The 22,738-nt window shown below is 43.8% G+C and overlaps 1 protein-coding gene and 1 long non-coding RNA gene across 9 annotated transcripts in view; both read right to left on the reverse strand.

The window, feature by feature from the left end:
• The window catches only part of VRK1 (VRK serine/threonine kinase 1), an 85,897-nt gene extending 81,499 nt beyond the window's left edge, over positions 1 to 4,398 (reverse strand). For 2 of the 8 annotated variants that reach the window (XM_009212225.2, XM_003902253.5), the window contains exon 1: positions 4,256 to 4,398. Coding sequence is in view for 6 of the 8 variants with exons in the window: in XM_021941548.2 (XP_021797240.1) it covers positions 3,805 to 3,841 (37 nt within the window). In the remaining 2 variants the exon portion in view is untranslated. Of the gene's footprint in view, positions 1 to 3,804; positions 3,894 to 4,255 lie in introns of those variants that run through there. The other 6 variants (XM_017961525.3, XM_017961521.3, XM_021941548.2 and 3 more) reach the window with 5 other exon arrangements.
• A 2,425-nt stretch (positions 4,399 to 6,823) lies between these two features.
• LOC103886473 lies at positions 6,824 to 20,658 on the reverse strand. The gene is made up of 3 exons (XR_650093.4): positions 20,142 to 20,658; positions 13,902 to 14,076; positions 6,824 to 10,996 (listed from the first exon to the last, which is right to left on the reverse strand). It is a non-coding gene; the product is annotated as an uncharacterized LOC103886473 (long non-coding RNA).
• Between the last annotated feature and the right edge of the window lie 2,080 nt (positions 20,659 to 22,738).

The raw sequence follows: 22,738 nt of genomic DNA on the forward strand, positions 1-22,738 counted from the left end.
TGTATTGTAAGAATATAGCATATATTATATATAACATACAAATACATGTTAATCAATTGTTTATGCTATTGATAGGGCTTCTGGTCAACAGGCTGAGTGGTTATGCTTTTGAGGAGTCAAAGCTTATACCTGGATTTTCAACTGCGTGGGGGTCAGCACTTCCAACCCCTGAGTTGTTCAAGGGTACACTGTAATTACATATAATCTCTATGTTGATAGCTGTTGCCAAATTATATAGTAAACTGCAATAAAGTGTGAAAAAAGCAACTCTAAAGACTACAGTAGAAACAGTAAACATTTCTTTCCCTATGTTTTCCAGACACAATCTATAAAGACTTAAGGTCTAACAGTTCTAACACTTAATATTGTGAAATGCAATCACAATGCATTAATACTTAGTGTCATCAAATGATGACTTTTCTTTAGCTGTTACTTGATAAACAGTTTAAGAAAAGCAATTAACCTGAAATAAAGCTATGGTTATCTCAGCTATGTCTAAAGTCATGGTTTGTTTAATTTTAGATACAAATGACAATTAGATAATGCAATCTCTTTTGCATTCTTAAAGCAAGTATCTAAGTCTAGAGCAGACATATCTGCCGACATACAAACAGTCAGACAGACGGTCCTCAAAAAGAAAAGAAAATACACAGAAAGAAATTATAAGGTCCTCGAAACAGTAGAATGGGGCTGCTGGTGTTCCTAATGACTTTCAGTTCTCATGTTTAGTCCCCTAGAGTACCAACTATATTGTTCCTGATACTGAGCTCCACAAGACATGTGTCCTTCCATTATCAGTATAATATTTGCTTTAAAAGTGTATGACAGAACATTCCCAAATCTCAAATTACCTTGCAATTTAATTATTACTTCGTCTAGTATATCTTCCCATTTAATGAGTAAGACTTACCAATAAACATTTTAGTATACAAGTTTAATATTCATCTTCAATATTTGCCAGTGTGAACAGTATCTACCTTAATTTTCAAATCCTAGAGCACTGGTTCCCATCCTATGGGCAAGAGACCCATAGAGAGATAGGAGTAACTGCAAAGAATCATCAAAATCCTGTACTTACCTAAAGACTAAATAAACATGATTCACAAACATATATTTTTCCAAGCTGACAAAGATGCTGTGGCTAATAAAATTCTTAATAAATTTCCCGAAGAATGTTGGTAAAAGTAAAGCAGTTTCTTCTCATTAGTATTTATTGATGAATACTAAAAATCTAACTCCTAATATGGGAGAAGGGCCCCTGCTTATACCTCTCTAGATTTTCTAGAGAGCTTTTCTTTTTCAAAGTGTTGCCCATATGTCACTCAGAACAAGAGTAGTAGGATGTGCTTGAATTTGAGTGCAAAGATTTAAGACAACATTGGGAGAGATGGAGCAGGAGTAATTGGGAAAGTGCATGAAATTACTTCAAAATAGCAACTTCGGAATGCTGGATGCTTAAATATCATTCAAGCACCAAAGGGAAAAAAATTCAAAGGACACAGCCCTCTGCATCTTTATAATGGCAATGAGAAATAGATTCACAGGAATTTTGATCAAAGGAGCCAAACTTATCCTACAGTAAAATTACATCTTGGTTACAACACCTACCTAAATGTTTTATTAGGGTTCTATCACCCTTTTAAATTAATCTTGCACCTTTATTAAACATTTTCTACATTTTAACATTAATAGTACAGTTTTTCAAATGTGCTCTACACATTTATTGGATTATTCTGTGCTGGATGCTAGATAAAGTTTAAAAAAAAAAACAAAACAGACGCACATTAATTTAAAACAAAGAAAACTTGCTTCAGCAAAACACTACAATAGCAAGAACAGACTTTGCACCTAGCACAATTCCTTGCAAATAGGGGGCACGTGATCTCTGGTGAATAAATGAGTCCATTTCTTCTCCGAAAAATAACCCTGGCAAGCATGTAAAATATCCTACCAGTCTGAAAAATATTCTCCAGTCCTATTCAGTTACCAATCCATTCTCAGAACCCATCAAGAGCAATTTTCATGAAAGCCTCACTCACACGCACAAAGAGGGAGCATTTAATTCCCATTAGGCTCACTGCCTGATCTATGGAGATATAAGCATTTGCACATTTGCATAAATTCAGGAGACATCCTTCATTTGATATAAGGTAAATCTTAAAGCTTCGCTTCATTTCCAAATAAGTTTTATTTTCCAAATCAAAAATATTTTTAAAGTTTTATTTTTCAAATCATAATCCTAATCATAGTACATTATATCTTATTAGGGATGCTTTTAAGAAAAAAAAAATATAGCTGTCAAAATTAAAATCTTGTTTTTTCATTTCTAGACATCTGGGACATTTCACTTATATATTTATTATTATTTCACATTAGTTCTCAAAGTTAAAAAAAAAAAAGCTGGCCTATTTCCTTTAAGAAATTTAATTTTAGGGTCTGTCAACATTTTGAATGCATTACTGTTATTTTTAAAATATACACTTGCATACTGGAATAAAACTTAGCATAAGCTTTCCATATAACCATTTCCTGGGCACTTACTAACTTACTATATGCCAGGCTCTATGCTTAACACATTACTCCATTATCTCATTTGTTTAACAAATATCCTCTCATAATTTTTGCAGCACTGAGCATAACAAGAAGCCATTGCACTATAAAGCTGGTATTTGTACTAGATACCAGAACTAAATTGACAGTAACGCCTAACACAAGTTTATTGTTATTAAATTCAAGTTGTGTTACTGTATTAACACAGAATCTGATCAGCAATGTTGAGATGTAGAGAATACCATCTGTGGTAGCATCAACAGAGAAAGCTATTATTAAGTGACTAAGTTATATTCCTTTCTATAGGTAACAGATGAACATAATATCCACCCAGAAATGTAATTCCAATCACTACATGCCATTTTGAAGAACATAAACGTAACCTACATAAAATGACTATATAAAGAACCCTTGCTTCCTTCTGAAAATGCTTCAAAATTCTAGATTAAATTCTCCCCCAAAGTATCATGCTCAGCATGTCATAAAGAAAGGTGCCTTTATTGCGAACTCTTGAAAATAAATGCTGCCCTACATTTTTTTTACTCTTTTGAATTTCAGATTCAACAGATGGGCAATTCCAATTTAAAAAAAAAAAGAAAGAAAAGAAAAACACACACACAGTAATTAATGAGGTTCTTCAACTGTTCCCTAAAACATCCTCCCAATAGCAAAACTGGTGTTTCCAAGTTGTTCCAAGAAAGGGACACAGGAGAGGGAAGGCAAGAGCCTATACAAAGGAAAACAAAAATGAGTGACTTGAAAGAAAGGACATCAGAAAAATGGGTGGCCTCAACAGGAACCTATAGTGTCTGACTCCGCTGCTGTCTGTCGAATTCAATTCAATCACCTAAGAGTTTTGAGACGAGAACCAAAATACTATTTCGGTGGCAGGAAAAACTACGCGTTGCCCTTGAATGGAGCTGCAACAGTAAAAGATGCCACCCTGCCAGGTAGGGACAGAACAGAGGAGGAACTGTCAAACGGGATACGAAAGTCCTTTGCAAAACCCACAAGCGGCTCTAACTGCCTTGCACCAGACAGACCCTCAAGTACAAGACCACGGGGCCTCCCCGCGACGTGACAGGGAAATAACGGGCGGCCTCGCGGTCCCCAGGCCTGGCTGCTATCCTCAGGGGTCAGCCTCCCTCTTCCCTCTCAGGTCTCAAGTCAAAGGTCACATCCTCTGAGATGACCTCCCGGATCACCTAACCTAAAGAGCCTCGCGCCCATTCCTCTAGCCCGCAACTCCCTGACCCGTTTCTAAGAAAGCATGTCCGTATCCGCAAAGCATCGCAGCTGCGTGTGTTGTTTCCCTAGTAGACAGCGAGCTCCGCGGGGCAGGGGCCCCGCCTGACAGACCCAGCTTCCCGGCGAGGCCCGAGGCGGCGTTTGCGAGCTCGGCCGCGACACCACGCGCGTCCAGAACGTGGAGCTCAGATGGGGGCCGGCCTGGCCAGTCCAGGAATCCCCGGGATCGCCAGCGGGGCCTGAGCGAGACAAGCAAAGAGTGAACGCCCGCGCAGGCGGAAGCCACGCGGCGGAGCGCGGTCCCGCGGGGCGGCCAGGGCTGACGGCGCCTTCCGCACCCCGGCGGACCCACAGACCGCCCGGAAGGCCCAGTGCCGGCCCAGCCCCCGGCCGCCCTCCTCCGCGCCCCCAGCTAGGCGCGCGAGTCCTCGAGCAGTGTCGCCTGCGGCCTCCCTACCCTAAGTCGCAGAGCCGTCACCTTCTGCCCAGTACGAACTTCCCGCCGCTTTCGCCGACTCGCAACTCGGCAGCGGCGCCGGCCCCTTCGCACCCTGCAGTATGGAGCCTTCCCATTGGCTCGGAGGCGACGGGAGGGGCGGGACGAGCGGGAACGCGGCGGGGCGGGACGGAGGCTACGCTAGCTCCGCGCCTCCCCGGGAATGCCGGGAGCTGTGGTCCAGCGCTCCCAAGGCATCCTGGGAGTTGGAGTCTCTTAGCGGCAAAGGGAGATCCCCGTCCTTCTGCTCCCTAGCCTTCTAGGAAATATGGTTTACAGCCCTGTTCTTAGTAGCTTGATTTATTGTGTTGGCAGAGAGTTGGATGTAAAATAAGTTTCCTGTTTCTGTTAGGATTAAATGAAATAATCTATAGACAGTACTTTAAACTTAGCTGGTGCTCAATAAATAGCAGATAGTATTAGTATTATTCTGCCCAATCATTGACATGTGTCTAAATCCTACTGTTTTTCGAAGCCTATTTCAAAGCCTATCTCAATGTCTACCTAATCCTCTGCAGTGTTTCACCTGTAATCAACGTATGCCACAGTTTGCGTTGTGTTTATTATAATCAGCTAAGTCTCCATCATCCATGAGACTGAAAGCTTATTGGGCACTGGGTCATTGTTCTAGGTCAAAATCACTGAAGTCACAGGCAGAGGGAGATTAACAATGAAGCCAGTGAAGCGTAAGCTTCAGGACCTCACTTGCGCAGGTCCTTCAATGAGTTTACATAGCTTTTTGGTTTTTTATTTGTCAATTTTACTTTTCTTTTTTTTTTTTTTAAGATAGAATCTCACTTTGTCACCCAGGCTGCAGTGCTTTGGCGCAATCTCCGTTCACTGCAGCCTCGACCCCCTGGGCTCAAGCAATCCTCCCACCTCAACCCCCCAAGTAGCTGGGATTACAGGCACAGGCCACCACTCCTGGCTAATTTTTGTATTTTTTGTAGACACAGGGTTTGACCATGTTGCCCAGGCTGGTCTTGCCCTCCTGAGCTCAAGCAATCCACCCCACCTCAGCCTCCCAAAGCGCTAGAGTTACAGGCATGAGCCGCCACACCCAGCTGATTTTTCTTAAAGTAGATCCTCCAAAATTATGTGAACTTCAGTCCCTACAAAACCTGAAATCACTCTGTCCATTAGACAGTTCAGTATAGTGCCTGATGTCTTACATTTTCCCCTCCAGATACCCTCGTCTGCGTATGCTCCAAATACTTCTCCTGCCTGCCCTCTGCCCCGGGAGGCTGACCTCTACAAATTGCTTCACGCTCCCTGGGCTCCCTGGCTTTAGGGTGTGCTCAGTGGAGAACCCCACAGAAGACTGGAGGAAAAAGAAAGGTCGGTTAGAGTAGGTTAGGCCCCTGGATCCTTACTGGCAAGGTCACCTCCAGTTGGCAGGTCCCTCAGCTGAAGGTCACTGCTCCCTGGCCCTCCCTCCAGTTTGCGGTAATAGCCCTTCCTTTGTGCCTCAGGTCTGGAAGTGATAACATCACGGCTGCTGCTGACCCACAAGTTACTGCTCCCTCTGTCGTGGTTCCTACCCCCAACACCATTGTAAATAGTCTCATTGCAAATAACCTTCCTCAGATTATCCTATTTTGAATTATGTCATCTGCTTCCTGTTGAGACCCTAACAGAAACACATGGGCAAGGTGAACACTTGATAAAATTTGTCGGCAAAAAAGTCTCAAGATTTGCACATCTCATGGGTGTGGAATCCCCCAGCAAGACTCTGTGGCCAGGATCCACTGAGAGAAAGACACACACACCCACACACACACACATACAAACACATACATGCTAAGAAAACTTGGAACAGGACTTATCTGTCACAGTGTGACCGTATTCCCCTAACCTCACAATAGACATGTGAAGAAATGTCCCTGCTTCCACACTGGGTTGACAATTGGCTGGCCTTAAAGCACAGTTAAATCAGCAACAGTGTAAGGTGAGAATGGAATGTATTTATTCTGGAGCTCTTGGCCCTGGCACCCTTCATCTGATGGCTCACTGTTAAACACTCCTTACGTGCAACCATGTTCCAAGGCAGTTGCCAGCACCTACAACATCATCCACACATGCTGAGATGTCTTCCCAGTGCAGAGTATGGCAGGACACCAGTCCAAGCTGCTGTCACAGAAACAACACGTCTGAAATGCTGTAGATGGGGATACAACTCTCGAAGCTAGGAGACCCTCGATACATTTTTATGAGTTGATAGCTTGGTATCAAGATCAGGGTCATATATAAGATTGACCAGTGAGGACTTGCCATTGGTGGGCTTTAGAAATTAAGAATTGATGGCTCATGCCTGTAATCCCAGCACTTGGGGAGGCTGAGGCTGGCAGATCATGAGGTCAGGAGTTTGAGACCAACCTGGCCAACCTAGTGAAACCCTGTCTCTACTAAAGATACAAAATATTAGCTGGGCATGGTAGCACCTGTAATCCCAGCTGCTCAGGAGGCTGAGGCAGGAGAATCTCTTGAACCCAGGAGGCAGAAGTTGCAGTGAGCCGCGATCGTGCCACTGCACTCCAGCCTGGTGACAGAGTGAGACTCTGTCTCAAATAAAAAAAAAAAAATTAAGAATTAAACTAGGCAGAAAATGCTCATAAAAATAATCCTGCCATATATTCAAATACCTATACAGTCCAAACAAATGTTTACAGAGCACTTACTGTGAGCCAGGGATTGAACCAAATTCCAGGGATTCTGGTTTAACTAATGTTTAACGAGTCCCTACTATTTGTCAGGCACTGTGATTTTTCACACACATTACTTCCCCAATTCCTAGAGGGGAAAAAATCTCAAAGAATTTAGACGATGATTCTTGGTCCCCTGAATCTACTTCCAAATGTTCTTTTTACTGCCCCTTTATGCCCAGCATCAATACATGAGGACAATTCTTATAAAGAAATAATTTTAGCACAGTAGTGAAGACTTGTACAGAATGCTGTCATAGGCTAGTACTGAGATTCCTGGTTAAGGCGTCATCATGGATGAAGCAGGGTGACTTCATGAATAAAAATTTTCCAGCTTCCCAGTAAAGGCAAACCAACTAAAAATTTATACATGGGATCTGTATTGATTTGCTACATAGTCAGACCCCAGAGTTCCTTTTTTCTTTTTTTTTTCATCTATGGGATCCCTAACACAAAGGTATAGAGAAATAAAAATAATCCAGGCACTCTGGGAAAGTGTGAGGAGGTTGGTCTTGGCTCCACCGTGGCAGAAACTCAATCTATAAACTTCAAACAAACGCCATAGTCATTAGGAAGCAACACTGTCCTGGCGGGCTGCCCAGCAGGCACTGATTCAACTTGTGAGTCAGTGTATGCCTCCTTGTCCTTGTTGTTTTCACCTGTAGAATGGGAACAATCATTCTGGGCCAACCAGCTCTCTGCCACCCCAGGCTGATGGGAGGCAGATGAGGTAATGTTTGAAAAGGGCTTTGATCTATCCAGAACAAAGTCACTAGGGTGTCCTTACTCAGTGTAAATGGCCTAAGAAAAGCCCAAGGAAATATCACTTCCTGGGAGAAAGGAAAGGAGAGAGGAGTGAGGGGCAGAATGTGATCAGGGTCTGCTGAGTACCCTGACCCTGGTTTGTACTCCCCCACTGGCTCTTGATGCTTTATCTCATCCCAAGTGCCCAGAACCCTTATTTCCCTTTTAGCAAGGACTTTTGAGGATCTACCGTGTGTCAGGCAGAGTGTCTGATATGGATTGGCTGTGTCCCCACCCAAATCTCATCTTGAATTATAGTTCCCATAATCCCCACGTGTCATGGGTAGGAGTGAGTTCTCATAAGATCTGATGGTTTTATAAGGGGCTTTTCCCCCTCTCACTCATACTTCTCCTTGTTGCCGCCCTGTGAAGAAGGACATGCTTGCTTCTCCTTCTGCCATGACTGTAAGTTTCCTGAGGCCTCCCCAGCCATTCTGAATTGTGAGTCAATTAAATCTCCTTCCTTTATAAATTATCCAGTCTCAGGTACGTCTTTATTAGCAGCGTAAGAGCAGACTAATATAGTCCTTAACACATTTATAATACAGTGGGAGAACCAGACATGTCCATGAATTCTAGTAACTATGATGTTTATGCGAACCTATTACATGCTGGGAAAACCATCTCATGTAATCTTGTGAGGTGGGTAATATGACCCCAGTGTCCAGATGAAGAGACAAAGCCCCAGTGAAATTAACTGATTTGCTCAAGGTCACACTGCTGGTGGCCAATAAAGCTGCCTGACTTTGAATCCATCCTGATATCAGTCACAGCTATTGACACAGGAAAGGGTAATGAGGAAAGAGCTAACTGGAGGTACACAGACTCCACACAGTGAGAATGCAGGAAGAAGAAGAAAGTGTTCTACTAGGCCTCACAGAGAAGCCTGAGAAGGTAGAGAAGGCAGCATGAACCCAGTTACTCTGCTGAATTAATATGGTTCCTCCCACAATGGTACAGATAGGTTCTTTTAGATATTATGACACAGTAATAGATTATTGTAATTATTCTGAGGTCAGAAGTGGATGAAAGAAGTTTTAAAAGCCTACAAAATGTTTCCTTCTTCTTTTCTTCCTCCTGATGACATCAGTGGTGGTGATGATGGTAACGATGATGATGATGACACTGACGATGGCAGCTTCCATTTATTGAGTTTGAAGCATTTGCCAGGAACCGCACTAATACTTTATAAACACCATTTCCAGAAATCTTCACAATATTTTAGGAGGTTGGTAACTTTACCCCCAGTGTAGAGATAAGGATATCGGAGCTCAGAGAAGGTAAGTCACTTGCCGAAGGTCACACAGTTAGTAAATGATGCAGTTGGGCTTTAAGCCAAAGTTTCTACTGACTCAGAAGACCAAATGCTTAACCATTCTACCGTGGGGTTCACCAAACACTCACCATTTGATATGCTTATATCTTCTGAAATGGTTTTCAAAATGCCATGACTATTTTATCTTCCTGAAATCTTGAGCAATTAATAATAGAGGGAAATAAAATGTGTGGGCCTCCAAGAATGACTGAATTGTTTCACAGTGCCCTGGTGAAATTCTCTGAGCTGAGGATGATGTAAGCTGCCTGCAGGTGGGTTGGTTTCTGCCTTCTTGTTGGGAGGTGTGCTCAATATGATCTGTCAACACTCAGCATCTATTTCTACTGCCTTCTTCTGTACCTTCCTACTGCACAGGCTGCAAAACTAAAATTGCACTTCCCAGAAACCCTAGTACTTAGGGCTCTGGATGCAAAAAGTTCCACCAGTTAGAGTCCTCAAAGAAGATTTGGAGGGCAGGGTGAGGTGGCAACATGGTCATGGTGTTGTCTTGGGATTCTTCCACAGCCGTGTTCCACTGCCTTGTCCCTAATGTAGTGACTCAGAAGACGCTCATATGTTGGGTTGGTAGCAGTATCAGCTTCCTGATATAGTTGTGAGTTTATGTAGTAGAGATATGGACCTTGCCCAAAGAGAGGTCTGGACTTCATTCTCCGCAGTTGGAAGCCCTTGGAATATCATGCTTGATAGAAGTGTCTTTGTTTGCCTGGGGGCCTTGGGTCATCAGATAGCCTGAATATAATTTAGGGTGGGGGCTGGTCACACCAGATGGTCTTAGGATGCTGGTTGCTCATGCCAGAAACACCAGCAATGCAATTTAGGGTGAGTGCTTTGGGTCACACTGTGTCAGTGTGGTCCATAGGGACCAGAGACTGAGATCAGTCATATGGACAACCATACCTTGGTGACAGAGCCCCAGTAAAAACTCTGGACACCAAGACTTGGATGTGCCTCCCTGGTCCACAGCACTCCATGTGTATTTTCACAAAGTGATAGTGGGAAGAAACGCCATCCTAACTCCATGAAAAGAAGACCACACAACTGTGAATTTGGAACCCTCTCTAGCCTCTGCTGCTTCTCTTGGCTGATTTTAACCTGTAACCTTTCCCTGTAATAAACCATACCCATGAGTATAACAGCTTTTAATGAGTTCTAGGAATCTTTCTAGCAAATTATCCAAACTGAAGAAGGTTTAGGGAGCCCCTCAAATTTTGCAATTAATTTCAGAAGTGAGGAAAGTCTTATGGGTTATATTCTCTCCAACAGTACAGTTGGCTAAAACTCCTGCAGAGTTCTTAAACTCTCTAGCGCCAGTGGCAGCCTCTTCATTCTTCCCCTTTAGATTGTTGCAGAGCTGGTGGCTCCCCTGACAAGGCAGTTCTGCAGTGCTTGAGCTAGTGCCTACCAGCCTGGCCCTTCAATATTTTAATCCCTATATTAAGTCCCTTTGTGCTTTAAACATCTAGCAGGTTAACAGGTTAACAGGATACAGTTAACTATGTCCTGTGTTAAACATTGACTAACACAGGAGAGAAAAGAGACACCAATAAGTGCAATCTATCATCAATTCTATGATGCATGCTTTTCCTATTTGAATACCTCTGAAATCTGGATGTATGTTTCAATCAATGCCAATTATAATTGGCAGTGTTTTTTTCTTTATTAATAATACATAAAATAATGGGGTATCTAACACTTGACGGAGTCTTAGATTTGTTGAAATTCTAGGATACTTGGTGTTTGCTTCATCAGAAAGTCTCTCCAGATCATTTCTCCTCTTCATTTTACTTCTCACATTGCACACTGGATCCAATGCCCCCAAACCCACGGGTGTGGATTTCCTCCTTTCTTTCACTTCACACTCTTTGACAGTGAAGACAAATACCGTTAGAGAAAGAGAGAAGCAATGTGTTAATGCAATAGGATGTGGGTTTCATGATTGAGAGAGGCCTGAATCTGAAACTTTCCTCTACCACTTAATTGCTGTGTGACCTTGTATAAATTATTAATCTTGCTGAGCCTCCTTTTCATCTATGAATGACGGTGGCTGTTGGGATTAAATGAGATAGCCTCTATACAATTCTTGGCCCTAGTAGGCACTCAGTAAGGGCTTTCCCTCCTCCTTCTGCTCATCCTTCTCTTATTGCTCTCCTTCTGAACATCATGAGGTCTGCCTCTCATATCACTCCATGTGCCAGAGCCAAGCTGCAAGCAGCTGTTATCATTTATTGTCCGTGGCTAGACATAGACTCAAGTCAAATATACATACATGTTCATATCCAGTCGCCAACTTGCAAACTGGGAAAGGAAGGAGAGTTTTGTCAAAAACAAAAGCAAATTGTTGCTTTTATTTTTGCAACCATCCAACTCTTGTTGTGTTTTGATTTCAGGGCTGCTCCAAGATTCTGGGACAAAAGGCACTATATATAAGCATTATTATGAGACTCAAAGGGGGCTCTGAGCAAAACAAAATCCTTTTATTACAGAGAATTGGAAAGACTTGTTGCCAAATATAGTTACTGCATGGAAAATGCATTTTTCCCCTTTTTCCCCACATCATCACCATTGCCACCACTGTGCTGTAGCTAAACCCACACCCTATCAATTAATCTATCTACAAATATTTTAAATAATAATGACTAACATATTTTGGCAGTTACCATGTGCCAACCATGGTCCTAAGTATTTTATATCTCATATTTCATTCAGTCTTCTCAGCAGCTCTTCCCAGAGATAGGTATCATTATTAGCACATTTGACAGGTGAGGAAATTAAGCCTTGGAGAACTTAGGCAACTTGCTCAAAGTCATATAGCTAAAAAGAGGTAGAGTCAGGATTTGAATGCAGCTGTATGATGTCAATGATTATGTTCCTCCTCTATGTCAAAGGGAATATGGGATTGCACAGCAAAGATGGGTACATGCCCCTGGTCCTCAGAAATCTGTAATCTGATTATCAAGATAAATGTCAAGTGACTGGCACACTAGCAGCTGTCCCAGCAGTTGAGGTGTCACAGAAATCTTAGTGAGCCAGGGTTCTTCGAGAAGACAAAGTTCAGAGGCTATAGTCTATTTATATGAATTATCATGTCCCCTTCTCTGCTCCCCGACCAATTTCTCTGACCTCGTGGTTTCCTCCTTGCTCAGGCAACAAGGGCTTTCCAGCCCCATGCCTCAAGGAATGCCACAAGAAAGGGAACAAAGATGATGGCAATTCTTGGCTTCCGAATTTTAAAATACAATCTTGAAACTCATGGTAGAAGCAGTGTATTTCAGAGAAGATTTTCAGAGTTTCAGAAATGTGTGCTTTGGAGTATCAAACGTCAAGGCCTTGGAGGAAAGGCCGGAGCATAGCAGAAGTTTCAGAAAACCTTTTTCCAGTGCAACAGTGGATATGTTTCCTAAAATGAGGAACAGAGAGAAGAAGGAAGGGAGAAAGGGTATCATTGCCAAGGTGTCTTTGAGAAGGGCCCTCTCTGTAGCTTGCCCCAAGACCAAATCCCAGACAGTGGAGGAGGTAGAATCTCACATGGGATGCATTTGATGGGTCTCAGAGCATCAGGTCTCACCTGTGTCCTGGACTCTCTCCCTCAGGCACTGATTTGGTGGTGTTACAGGCTAAACTCCATCCCCTCTCATTCCTGTGCTGAAGTCCTAACCCCTAAAACGTCAGAATGTGACTGCATTTGGAGACAGGGCCTATAAAAAGGTGATCACTCAGAAATGAGGTCATTGGGGTGGGCCTTCATGCAGTCTCACTGGTGTCCTTATACAAAGAGGAAATTCAGACCCAGAGACATGAAGAGGGAAGACTCTGAAGATGCAAGGAGAAGACGGCCGTCCACACTCTGTGAGGGGCCTCAGGAGAAACCAATTCTACTAACACCTTGGTGTTGGACTGTGAGAACAGGAGTAATCTGTGAGAAAATAAGCTTCTCTTGTTCAAGTCACTCATTGTCTGGTATTTTGCTATGACTGCCCTAGCATACTAACACACGACCACAGAGCTGCAGAGCTGCGCGGCTCTGATCTGGGCCAATCCCCGCACCCCAGAGGTTGGCTCCCCCTGCCCCTCCTGAGGTCTGGGCTGTGGCTCCGGGCTCAGTGCTCCATTTCTATCTTGCACCAGCATCTTGCAGCCACCTATGTGTGAGTTCCATCAGGAGTCCTTTCTTCTTCTATCACTCAGATTAGAGGGAAACTTCTAAGAGGCCAGAGCGTGAACCGAGAGAGAGAGAGAGAGAGAGAAAGAGAGAGAGAGAGGGAGAGAGAGATGTTGATGCAACTACTTTTAAATGTTAAATAGATTGACAGAATTCCTAGGAAAATAGCAGAATGGGACAGGAATGAAACTATGTTCCACATTGAATTCCTAAAAGGAAAAAAATATTAAATAATAAAGAAAAAATTCCACATTGAATTTCTCATAAGAAAATAAGAATAATAATAAAGGAATTGTGTTGCACTCCTATTATGGGAGGCCTGCAGACAATGCTGATTGTTTAACCTTCACTCTCAACTCTGAAAGACAGGTATGATTACCGCGACCTAACAGAGGAGAAACAGGATCTTTAGTTGTGCTCATGGCTAGTTAGTGACAGTGGGGTTTTATAGCCGAGGCTGTCTGACTCCAAAGCCATGATAACTCCACGCTGCCTACTAAAACGAGGTAAGTGGGCATTTTCCTCTCTCTCTCTCTGCACAAATGTCTCTAGCTAATACATCAAGAGAGAGAATAAATAATCAGCAAGTTGATACATTATACTCACTTCAAGCAAACAAGCCAATTGTTGTTTGTTTCTCACAGGTGTGGCTTGATTGCTGACCATTAGTGACCGTTAATAAAAGACACCAGGCTACCACACACAAGTATGTTTCAATTTCCCGGGACTTGCATTTCACACCAGGGAGCTGAGCTCAGCCAATATTTTCATGAGCTAACACCTGCAAAAGAGACAGAAAGCATGATCTAACTGAAGTACCATTTATCTTTGGGAATTAAAATATAAACCAAAGGAAAATTTGTGAACTTGATCATTCTTTCCCCTCACTGTCACTGGTCTCAGCTTAACACAGAGATAGGCCTCAGGTGTTTTGCAAACCTGTTAAGCAGCTTTAAGAGGAGTCAGGACATATTGCAGGGCCTTTGGGTGCCTCCGTTGGTTTAATCTGACATTTATTCATTTACCATTGAACAAATAAAGACTGAGCACCTAGTGTGTCTCAGACACTGTGCTAGGCTCTCAGGCTAGGAATGAGCAAGAAAAGATTGCTGTCCTCAAGTGGCCACACTCTGTGGGGGCAGACGGACACAAACTTATGGTGATAGGACAAGGGGGCAGTGGCATTATGAGGGGAATTTCTGCTCCCACTGGCCAGTTTTCATGAGGAAAGTTCGATTCCACACCCCAGGAGATGTACTCTTGGGAAGAAATTGTAGCCTCTCTCTCACTCACTCCTCCCAAGTAAAGAGAAGTGACTTGCCAGATTAGTAAGACTTGGAGAAAGAATCCAACATGAGGCTGAGTTCCCCTGACCCACCCACTCTCTCACTGTCTCTCTTTATCTGCTTGCCTGCCCCTGCCTCCAAGGTGTAAGAAAGCTTGGGCCAGGCGTGGTGGCTCACGCCTGTAATCCCGGCACTTTGGGAGGTCGAGGCAGGCGGATCACGAGGTCAGGAGATCGAGACCATCCTGGCTAACACAGTGAAAACCCGTCTCTACTAAAAATACAAAAAATTAGCCAGGTGTGGTGGCGGGCGCCTGTGGTCCCAGCTACTCGGGAGGCTGAGGCAGGAGAATGGCGTGAACCTGGGAGGCGGAGCTTGCAGTGAGCCGAGATTGCGCCACTGCACTCCAGCCTGGGCAACAGAGCGCGACTCTGTCTCAAAAAAAAAAAAAAGAAAAGAAAGGTTGGGTCAGGCCCAAGACCTGCCTTCCTAACTCAGATCTGGAAGGACAAATAACTCTCTGGAGGCTCACAGGTGTGGGGCAGGGACTCCTTGCATTTGGCTGTGAATGGCTGGCCTCAGCAGAGCTGCCCCAAACTTTAGATCAGGAGCCAAAGTCTAAGGAAGCTCAATCGGCCACAGGTCAACCCATATTCTCCAATCAAGCTTTACCTATAATAAGGCTAGCATTTTGATATCATCTGTGTGGTTCTATGCCTATACTTCCATTTATTGCAAAACTCATAGGGAAAGAAAGAATGTTATTTAATCACCAGTAGTTATGACAGTGGTGAGAGGGAGGAAACGAATGAGCAAAGAGGAGAAATAGCCAACCCAGTGGAGGGAAGGGGCTGGTGGGTAAGGCTGGACCCTCCAGTGAGGTTCTGAAAAAGAAGTAGATATGACTCAAGTAAATAGGGATGGGAAGGGCATTCCTGGCAGGGAGAAGGGCATGTGCAAAGGCATGGAAGTATAAAAAAGACTCAGTGCATTTGAGAAATTGCTACCCTCATCTCTTGACTCTCCAGGGACCGCACCTCCTTAGCTCCGGCCCCTCTCTTTGGATGGATCTCTGTCTTCACTTCCTCATCTCCAGCCGTACGTTAACCTTCTCTAATGAAGCATCTACCTCCTTCACACCACCAAAAGCCTTCTTGCTAAGGCCACCCATGACCACGTGGTACTAATTACAATTACCATTTTTCAGTTTTTATCTCACCAGGGCTCTTTCGACATTCACCACAATTGACCATTCTCTTTTTCTTCAAGTACTTTCTTCTCTTGCCTTCTATAACACTGCTTTGTCCTGATTTCTGTTTTTCTCTATGAAAGCTCCTTATGCTAACATTTCTTCTTTGGCTCCAGTTTCTAAGTCTTCAAGGCCTTTTTCTCTGTCTATAAATTAGAATTTTTTTAAAGAGATGGAATCTTGTTCTATTGCCCAGGCTGGTTTCGAACTCCTAGACTCAAGTGATCCTCCAGCCTCTGCCTCCCAAATAACAGAGACGATAGGTGTCAGCCACTGCACCCAGCTTATGTTTGGATCTTTATGTTCAAATCTAATGGATATCAGGGAGTGGAGATGAAAACTTGGGAATTGTTAACGTCTGTTTGCATGCTGCAGATGGGAGTGGATCACCCTAAGAAGTGAGTGTAGATTTTTAAAATAATCAGAGTCAGTGGTAATGGTGAAGTAGCTTCCATCATACTAACCTCCCACTGGACAGCAGCCAAAAGCAGGCAGAAACCAAAAGGGATTTGACCCTTGAAAGAAGGAGCCACACTGGGGACAGCCTTGTTTATTTGACTTTTCTACTGAGGACACTTCCCACTCTGCATGCCACAGCGTAGCTAGAACTCAAGAAGGAAACTAGCCAGGTGTGGTGGCTCACACCTGTAATCCCAGCACTTTGGGAGGCTGAGGCAGGCAGATCATGAGGTCAGGAATTCAAGACTAGCCTGGCCAACATGGTGAAACCCCGTCTCTACTAAAGATACAAAAACTTGGCCCAAGCGTGGTGGCGCGAGCCTGCGATCCCAGCTACTTGGGAGGCCGAGGCAGCAGAATAGCTTGAACCCAGGAGGCAGAGGTTGCAGTGAGCTGAGATCATGCCATTGCACTCCAGCCTGGGCAACAGGGCGAGACTCTTTCTCAAAAAAAAAAAGAGGAAAACCACAGTTTTATTACCCTGAGGAGTCAGGGGATGGGGTTCTGAACTGCAAGAACAACTGGAAACGAGGGAAGGCAGACATCCCATAATGGGGGTAGCCACAAGGGGCAGCCTTAAAACCCCCATATATACACCGCTGAAATCACTGGCTGATTAGTGAATTGCACATGCATGAGCAAGATTTCAAGGAGCCCAAGGGGGAAACAATAATTGGAAGGCTAAAAGAACAATGCACAGATTTCAACAACTGCCCACTGTGGGGAAGACCAAGTTTGGGGTTTGAGTCCCGCCGAGTTAGAGGAGCTTAATAAACATTTCAGGCTGTCCGCTGAAAACCCACAAAAAGACCATGACTGAAGATGAAAGGCTATGTCCAAGTTCTAAGGAACTAAGAAACAGAGATGCAATGATGTCAAGTAGTTGTTTTAGGCACACAGTCATTGAGTTTAAGGCTGGGATTCAAATCCCCCTGGTCTGGCTTGTCAAAGTTGTCAGAATCAAAATGAAGTCACGGATATTAAGGAAATCCTAACAAAGACAGCTGGGGAAGGCCATAAAGAGAAGTTCCTCATGCTTGTATGTCTCTGACTAAAAACTATCATGAAAGACTGCAAAAACCACAATCTTGCACAAAGGCCATTGCGGAAAAAAATCTTTCTGCAAGGACATCTTCCCAGCAACCGCCTGTCTAACCTCAGACTGGCATCACCCTTGTTATTGATCTTTGTAGCCAAGGATAGTTATTTCCAAACAATTGTGTAATCCTCTTCATTTCTCTTCTTTAAAAACCTTTGTCTTCCTTTACCTTCCTGAGTATGCACGTAGTTTACCAGAGCATGCATTTCCCCATTCCAATGCTCTGTTCCCAAATAAACTGCTTTTCTTTTAGCAAGCCTCCCTCTGCTTGTGATTTAGGATAATAGACCCTATAGCCCATGCCCTTGCCACTGCCCTCCACGGCCTCTCTGTCTGTGCCCTGCATTTTTCCTTTAAAGCACCCATCACCAAATTCAATATCCAAATGTAATTGCATATATGGTGGTTTGTCTTCTGCTCTAGGCGAAGATTCTTGGGTAGAGAGCTTACCTAGCCCCTGGCACATGGTCCACACCCACCAAATATTTGTTGAATGAATAAATGAATCATTTGGTATGGCTGATTTACCAATGCCTGAGCGCGTATAATGTATTAATATCTCTCCTGGTAGCAAAAATATATCATTGAAAACGCATCCATGCCATATGATTTCACCCCCTTGTGATCCTGGAGTGAATTAAATCACCAATAATCACTCTCATTTATAGCTGGGTTTATTTGTACATATCTGTTACTGACTATTTTTAAGCATGATCAGGAATTCCTAAGTGTAGTATGAATGGCTCGGTATTTTGATTAATCAGCTCAGTAGGGAAAATTTCTATGGGTAATCAGACTGAACATAAAGATAGGGCACATGCTGAGAATGAATGAAGGGAGGGAAAAGAGGGAGAGAGAAGGACAGAGATAAGAATTCTTTTGTAGCCAGAAAAGCAGTTTGAGTCAGTGCTACTGAATGTGTAAAGTTTCTTTTTCTTTTTTTTTTTTTTTTTTTTTTTGAGACGGCGTTTCGCTCTTGTTGCCCAGGCTGCAGGCTGCAGTGCAATGGCACGATCTTGGCTCACTGCAACCGCCAACTCCCAGATTTTCAAGCAATTTTCCTGCCTCAGCCTCCCAAGTAGCTGGGACTACAGGCATGCACCACCATGCCCAGCTGATTGTTTGTATTTTTATTAGAGACAGCGTTTCACCATGTTGGCCAGGCTGGTCTCGAACTCCTGACCTCAGGTGATCCACCCACCTTGGCTTCCCAAAGTGCTGGGATTACAAGTGTGAGCCACCACGCCGGGCCATTAAAGTTTCTGTTTCATTGTGTGTTAGGCTGGCAGCTGTATTAATTTCCTGGGACTGCTTTAACAAATGACCACCAACATGGAGACCTATAACAGAAGTGCACGGTTCTGGAGGCCAAAGTCCTAAAGCAAGGTGCCCTCAGAGCTGTGCTGCCTCCGAATGCTCTAGGAGAGAATCTTTTGCAGCTGCTGGTGGCTCCTGGCTTTCCTTGGCTACTGCCTGCATCTCTCCAATCCCCACTCTGTCTGCACATGGCCTTCTCCCCTGTATGTCTCAGATCTCTCTTTCCTCCCTCTTTTAATTAAACCAGTCACTGGATTTAGGGCCTGCTGTAAATCCAGGATGATCTCATCGCCACATCCTTTAACACCTTGTTTCCAAATAAGATCACGTTCACAGGTACCCAGAGTTAGAACTTGGACGTACCCTTTTGGGAGACACAATTCAACCCACTGCAGCCGATGTTGCTACATAATTCCCTTTAATGGAGGTAAAGAGTGGAGACTGCCCTGACAGTCAACTTTCCCTGTCCCCGAGTGAAGCTGGGCATGTCTCCACGGCTACATGTTCTCTCCAAATTGGAGCCTGCTCTGGCCCAAGCCCAGTGCTGGGTGTCGTTTTATTCTCACAAGTACTCCGGAAGGTCCCCACTTTCCAGAGAAGGAAATACATACCCAAAGAGGTTAAATCAGCCGCTCAGGGTCACATACATGGAGGTACAAGGTTTGAATTCAGGGGTATCTTCTCCAAAGCCAGAGATATGGCCGTCCCACACTGCCTGAAACACTTCTATCAGAGAGACACTGTATTCTCAAAACTCATTTGTTAAAATACAGACACTTTCTGAGAGAGGTTACCCAAGCCTTCCTAGAAACCCAGATTGTGGAAGACTATATTAGATCATCTTCTTCTAGAACCTGAGAAACCCCAGGGGCACGCACGGAGGGAGAGACACCAAGATGGAGCTTTGGTATGAGGGTAAACTCACACATTGAGAAACGGATGCCCAGAGAGGTTAAGTGACTGCAGCAGGAGTACATAGCAAATCAGAAATCAGACCTGGGAATCCTGATTCCGCATCAGAAAACTTGGAAGGCATCAGTCAATTGAGAGATCCTAAACCGGCTGTGTTGAAGGACTGCTATCAATGGAATCAGTTTAAACAGCAAAGTCCCAGCCACATTCCCCACGGTCAGCTCTTTCCGGGAGGCATCCGTAACCGAACAGTTCAGATAGGAGAGTTTTAGCACGGAGTGAGTGTTAGTGACCTGAGCTTCAGTAGTTTCAGTAGCCACTTCTCCCCTCTGAGCAGCAGTTTCCTCAACTTTCAGCAAAAACGTGGATTTAATAATCTCAAAAGTGTCTCTAGCACTAAATATGTATTATTCAGAAGCTCCTAGAGCTTGGGCAAGCCTCAGTGCCAACTAGAGCTAGTTCAAACCCCAAATAGACATTGGTTGCTTCCATTGCCTGCCACCGTTTCCCCCTTCCTCTATTACCTGCACTTCACCATTCCAGTGGGGAACCATCATCTATAACTTTTACCTTGCAGTTGAAAAGAGCTGACCGCTTCTGCTCTGTAGTGAGCATGTGACTGAGGCCTAACCAATCAGAGCAGTTTGTACCTTGAAGATGGTGATTGGTTCAGGAATAGACATCCATCCAATCTGAGCCAATGAGATTCAGTCCAGAGGCTTTTGTTGCAAATATTGGGAGAAAGAAGTTATCTGTCTGCTGGTATTGCCAAGCAGTGAGAATCCCACTATGTGAGCCAGGGAGGTCAGTGTGAAGGGGAGCTTGAGTATAGTAAACCGAGTCCTGGTAATACTGACATTGCTGGAGTGTCTAGATGCAACCTTGCCTGAGCTCCAAACACTCTTGCTCTAAACACTCTTGCCCAAGCTTTAGTTTTAGTTACATGAGCCAGAGTAATTATATTCCTTTTTTTAATTTCACCTTTTTTTCTTTTTCTTTTTTTTGCTTAAACCACTTTAACTTATCACTTGCAACTAAGTTTCCTGATTGATAAAAAAAGAAAAAAAAAAAAAAAAACTCATTTTAAGGATGAGAAAATGGAAACCCAGAATGAAAAAATAGCTTTTCCATAAAATCTGACAGCAGAAAGCATCTTGAAGCCCATCAAGTCCAATTCCCACTATTTACAGATAAAGAAACTGGGTGTCCAGAGATGAGAAGTGGTTTGTTATGTGTATACAACACACACACACACACACACACACTCACGTTGCAATGTGAGTTGTCTTATTACAATACTGAGAAACTCTGTTTATCATCAAACATTTCATACCTCCTATTACACGTGAGAGAATTATTATCTAGCCTGGTGCCGTGAAATGCTTTTTCCCATAATGGAATTTTACTCTGGAAGTGTATTTCGGTATTAAAAGGTTCCACTTTATAATGTCGATGGTTCAATCTGTGATCTAAAAGGCACTTAAATGCTTTGAACAAGAAGCATAAAAAGCTTTTATTGCAAAAGCCTTGCTAGATCTACCAATTTTGCCATTGATCCTTTTCCCCTGAAGACTGCTCTTGGAAGCAGCCATTGCAGAAGCAAATCCCATGGCGGGGTTGGGTCTCCTGCGGGTTAGTAAGACACATTTCAGAGGGCTGAGCTTTTCTGCAGGCCCATATGCAGATACCAAAGCATTCTGGATGGACTTCAACAAAATGCTTTAAGTACATCACTCCAAGCAAAGACATCTGAGCCATCCAGAAAGGCCATGAAGCTTGAGTTTAACTCCCCTCATTAATCTCAGTGTGTTTCCTCCATTAGGTCACTTCATTGTAAAATAGGTTCAATAATACCAGTATCCAGGCTGGGCGTGGTGGCTCATGCTTGTAATCCCAGCACTGTGGGAGGCTGAGGGAAGGGCAGATCACTTGAGGCCAGGAGTTCAAGACCAGCCAAGCCAATATGGCGAAACCCCATCTCGACTAAAAAGAAAATACAAAAATCAGCTGGGTGCAGTGGCATATGCCTGTGGTCCCAGCTAGTTGGGAGGCTGAGGCATGTGAGTGCCTTGAGCTTGGGAGAAAAAGTTGCACTCCAGCCTGGGTGACAGAGCAAGATTCTGTCTCAAAAATTATTATTATTAATAATAATCCAATGTTCTTATAGGGATCAGTCAGTTACAGTTTCTAAGAAACCTGATACATATTGGTGCTTGGTGAATACAGGTTCCCTGTTCCTGGTTGGTGTGCTTCCTTCATAACTGAGGGATTCAGGTCCCACAGAGAACAGTGATGTGGTGGAAAAAAACCCACGCTTAGCGCAGGGAGACCCCTGACATCCTAGCTTTACCCTGGTCAGTTCATTCACTTCTCTAAGCCTCCATTTCCTTATTGTAAAGGGGCATTTTAATATGTCACAGAACTGTCATTGTCACTCATGTTGGGCCAATATGGCTGCCTCCAACCTCAATTCCACATGGCCTTTCAGCTCAGTTGCCTGCCATGGAAAAGGGAATATGATCGGCACCTCCTAGTCATTGATTCACCCTTTACCAATACCTGGGAGCCAGGGAAATTTGGTCCACTGCCAAGTTAGCAGGGGCTATAGGAAGGAGTATCCCACGAAGGGGCTGTGGGCAGAGAGGCAATGAAAAGCTGGAGTAATAGAGCATTTCCCAGAGAGTGCACCATGGACCAGTGGCCCTATCGGAGTTCCAAAGTGAAATAAGTATAGGAAATATTGCATCCAGCACTTTCTGCAAGATTTCCAATGCCCATGATTGTGTTTAATTTCTACGATCAGAGGGGGAAAATAATTTTGTTCAATCTTAGACTTCTCAAATATATTTCACCATGCAACACCGTTTCCCAAGCACCATTTCATAGCACTGATGGAGGGCAGAGCACACTTGAGGGAGCAGGGCTCCAAGATTCCAGAAGCTCAAGTGGAATTTTTGAGCTATTTCCTACATTGGGTATTCCTACTGACACTTCAATGCTTGCACTTGGGTATTCCAATGCCAAGCTATTCTTTGGCCACACCAATGACTGTTCTCAAAGCATTCATTGATCTGCGCATGTAGTCACATTGACAAAATGCACTCCACTTCACATGTACTCT

Source organism: Papio anubis, chromosome 7 (assembly GCF_008728515.1).
Source record: "Papio anubis isolate 15944 chromosome 7, Panubis1.0, whole genome shotgun sequence".
NCBI lineage: Eukaryota > Metazoa > Chordata > Mammalia > Primates > Cercopithecidae > Papio > Papio anubis.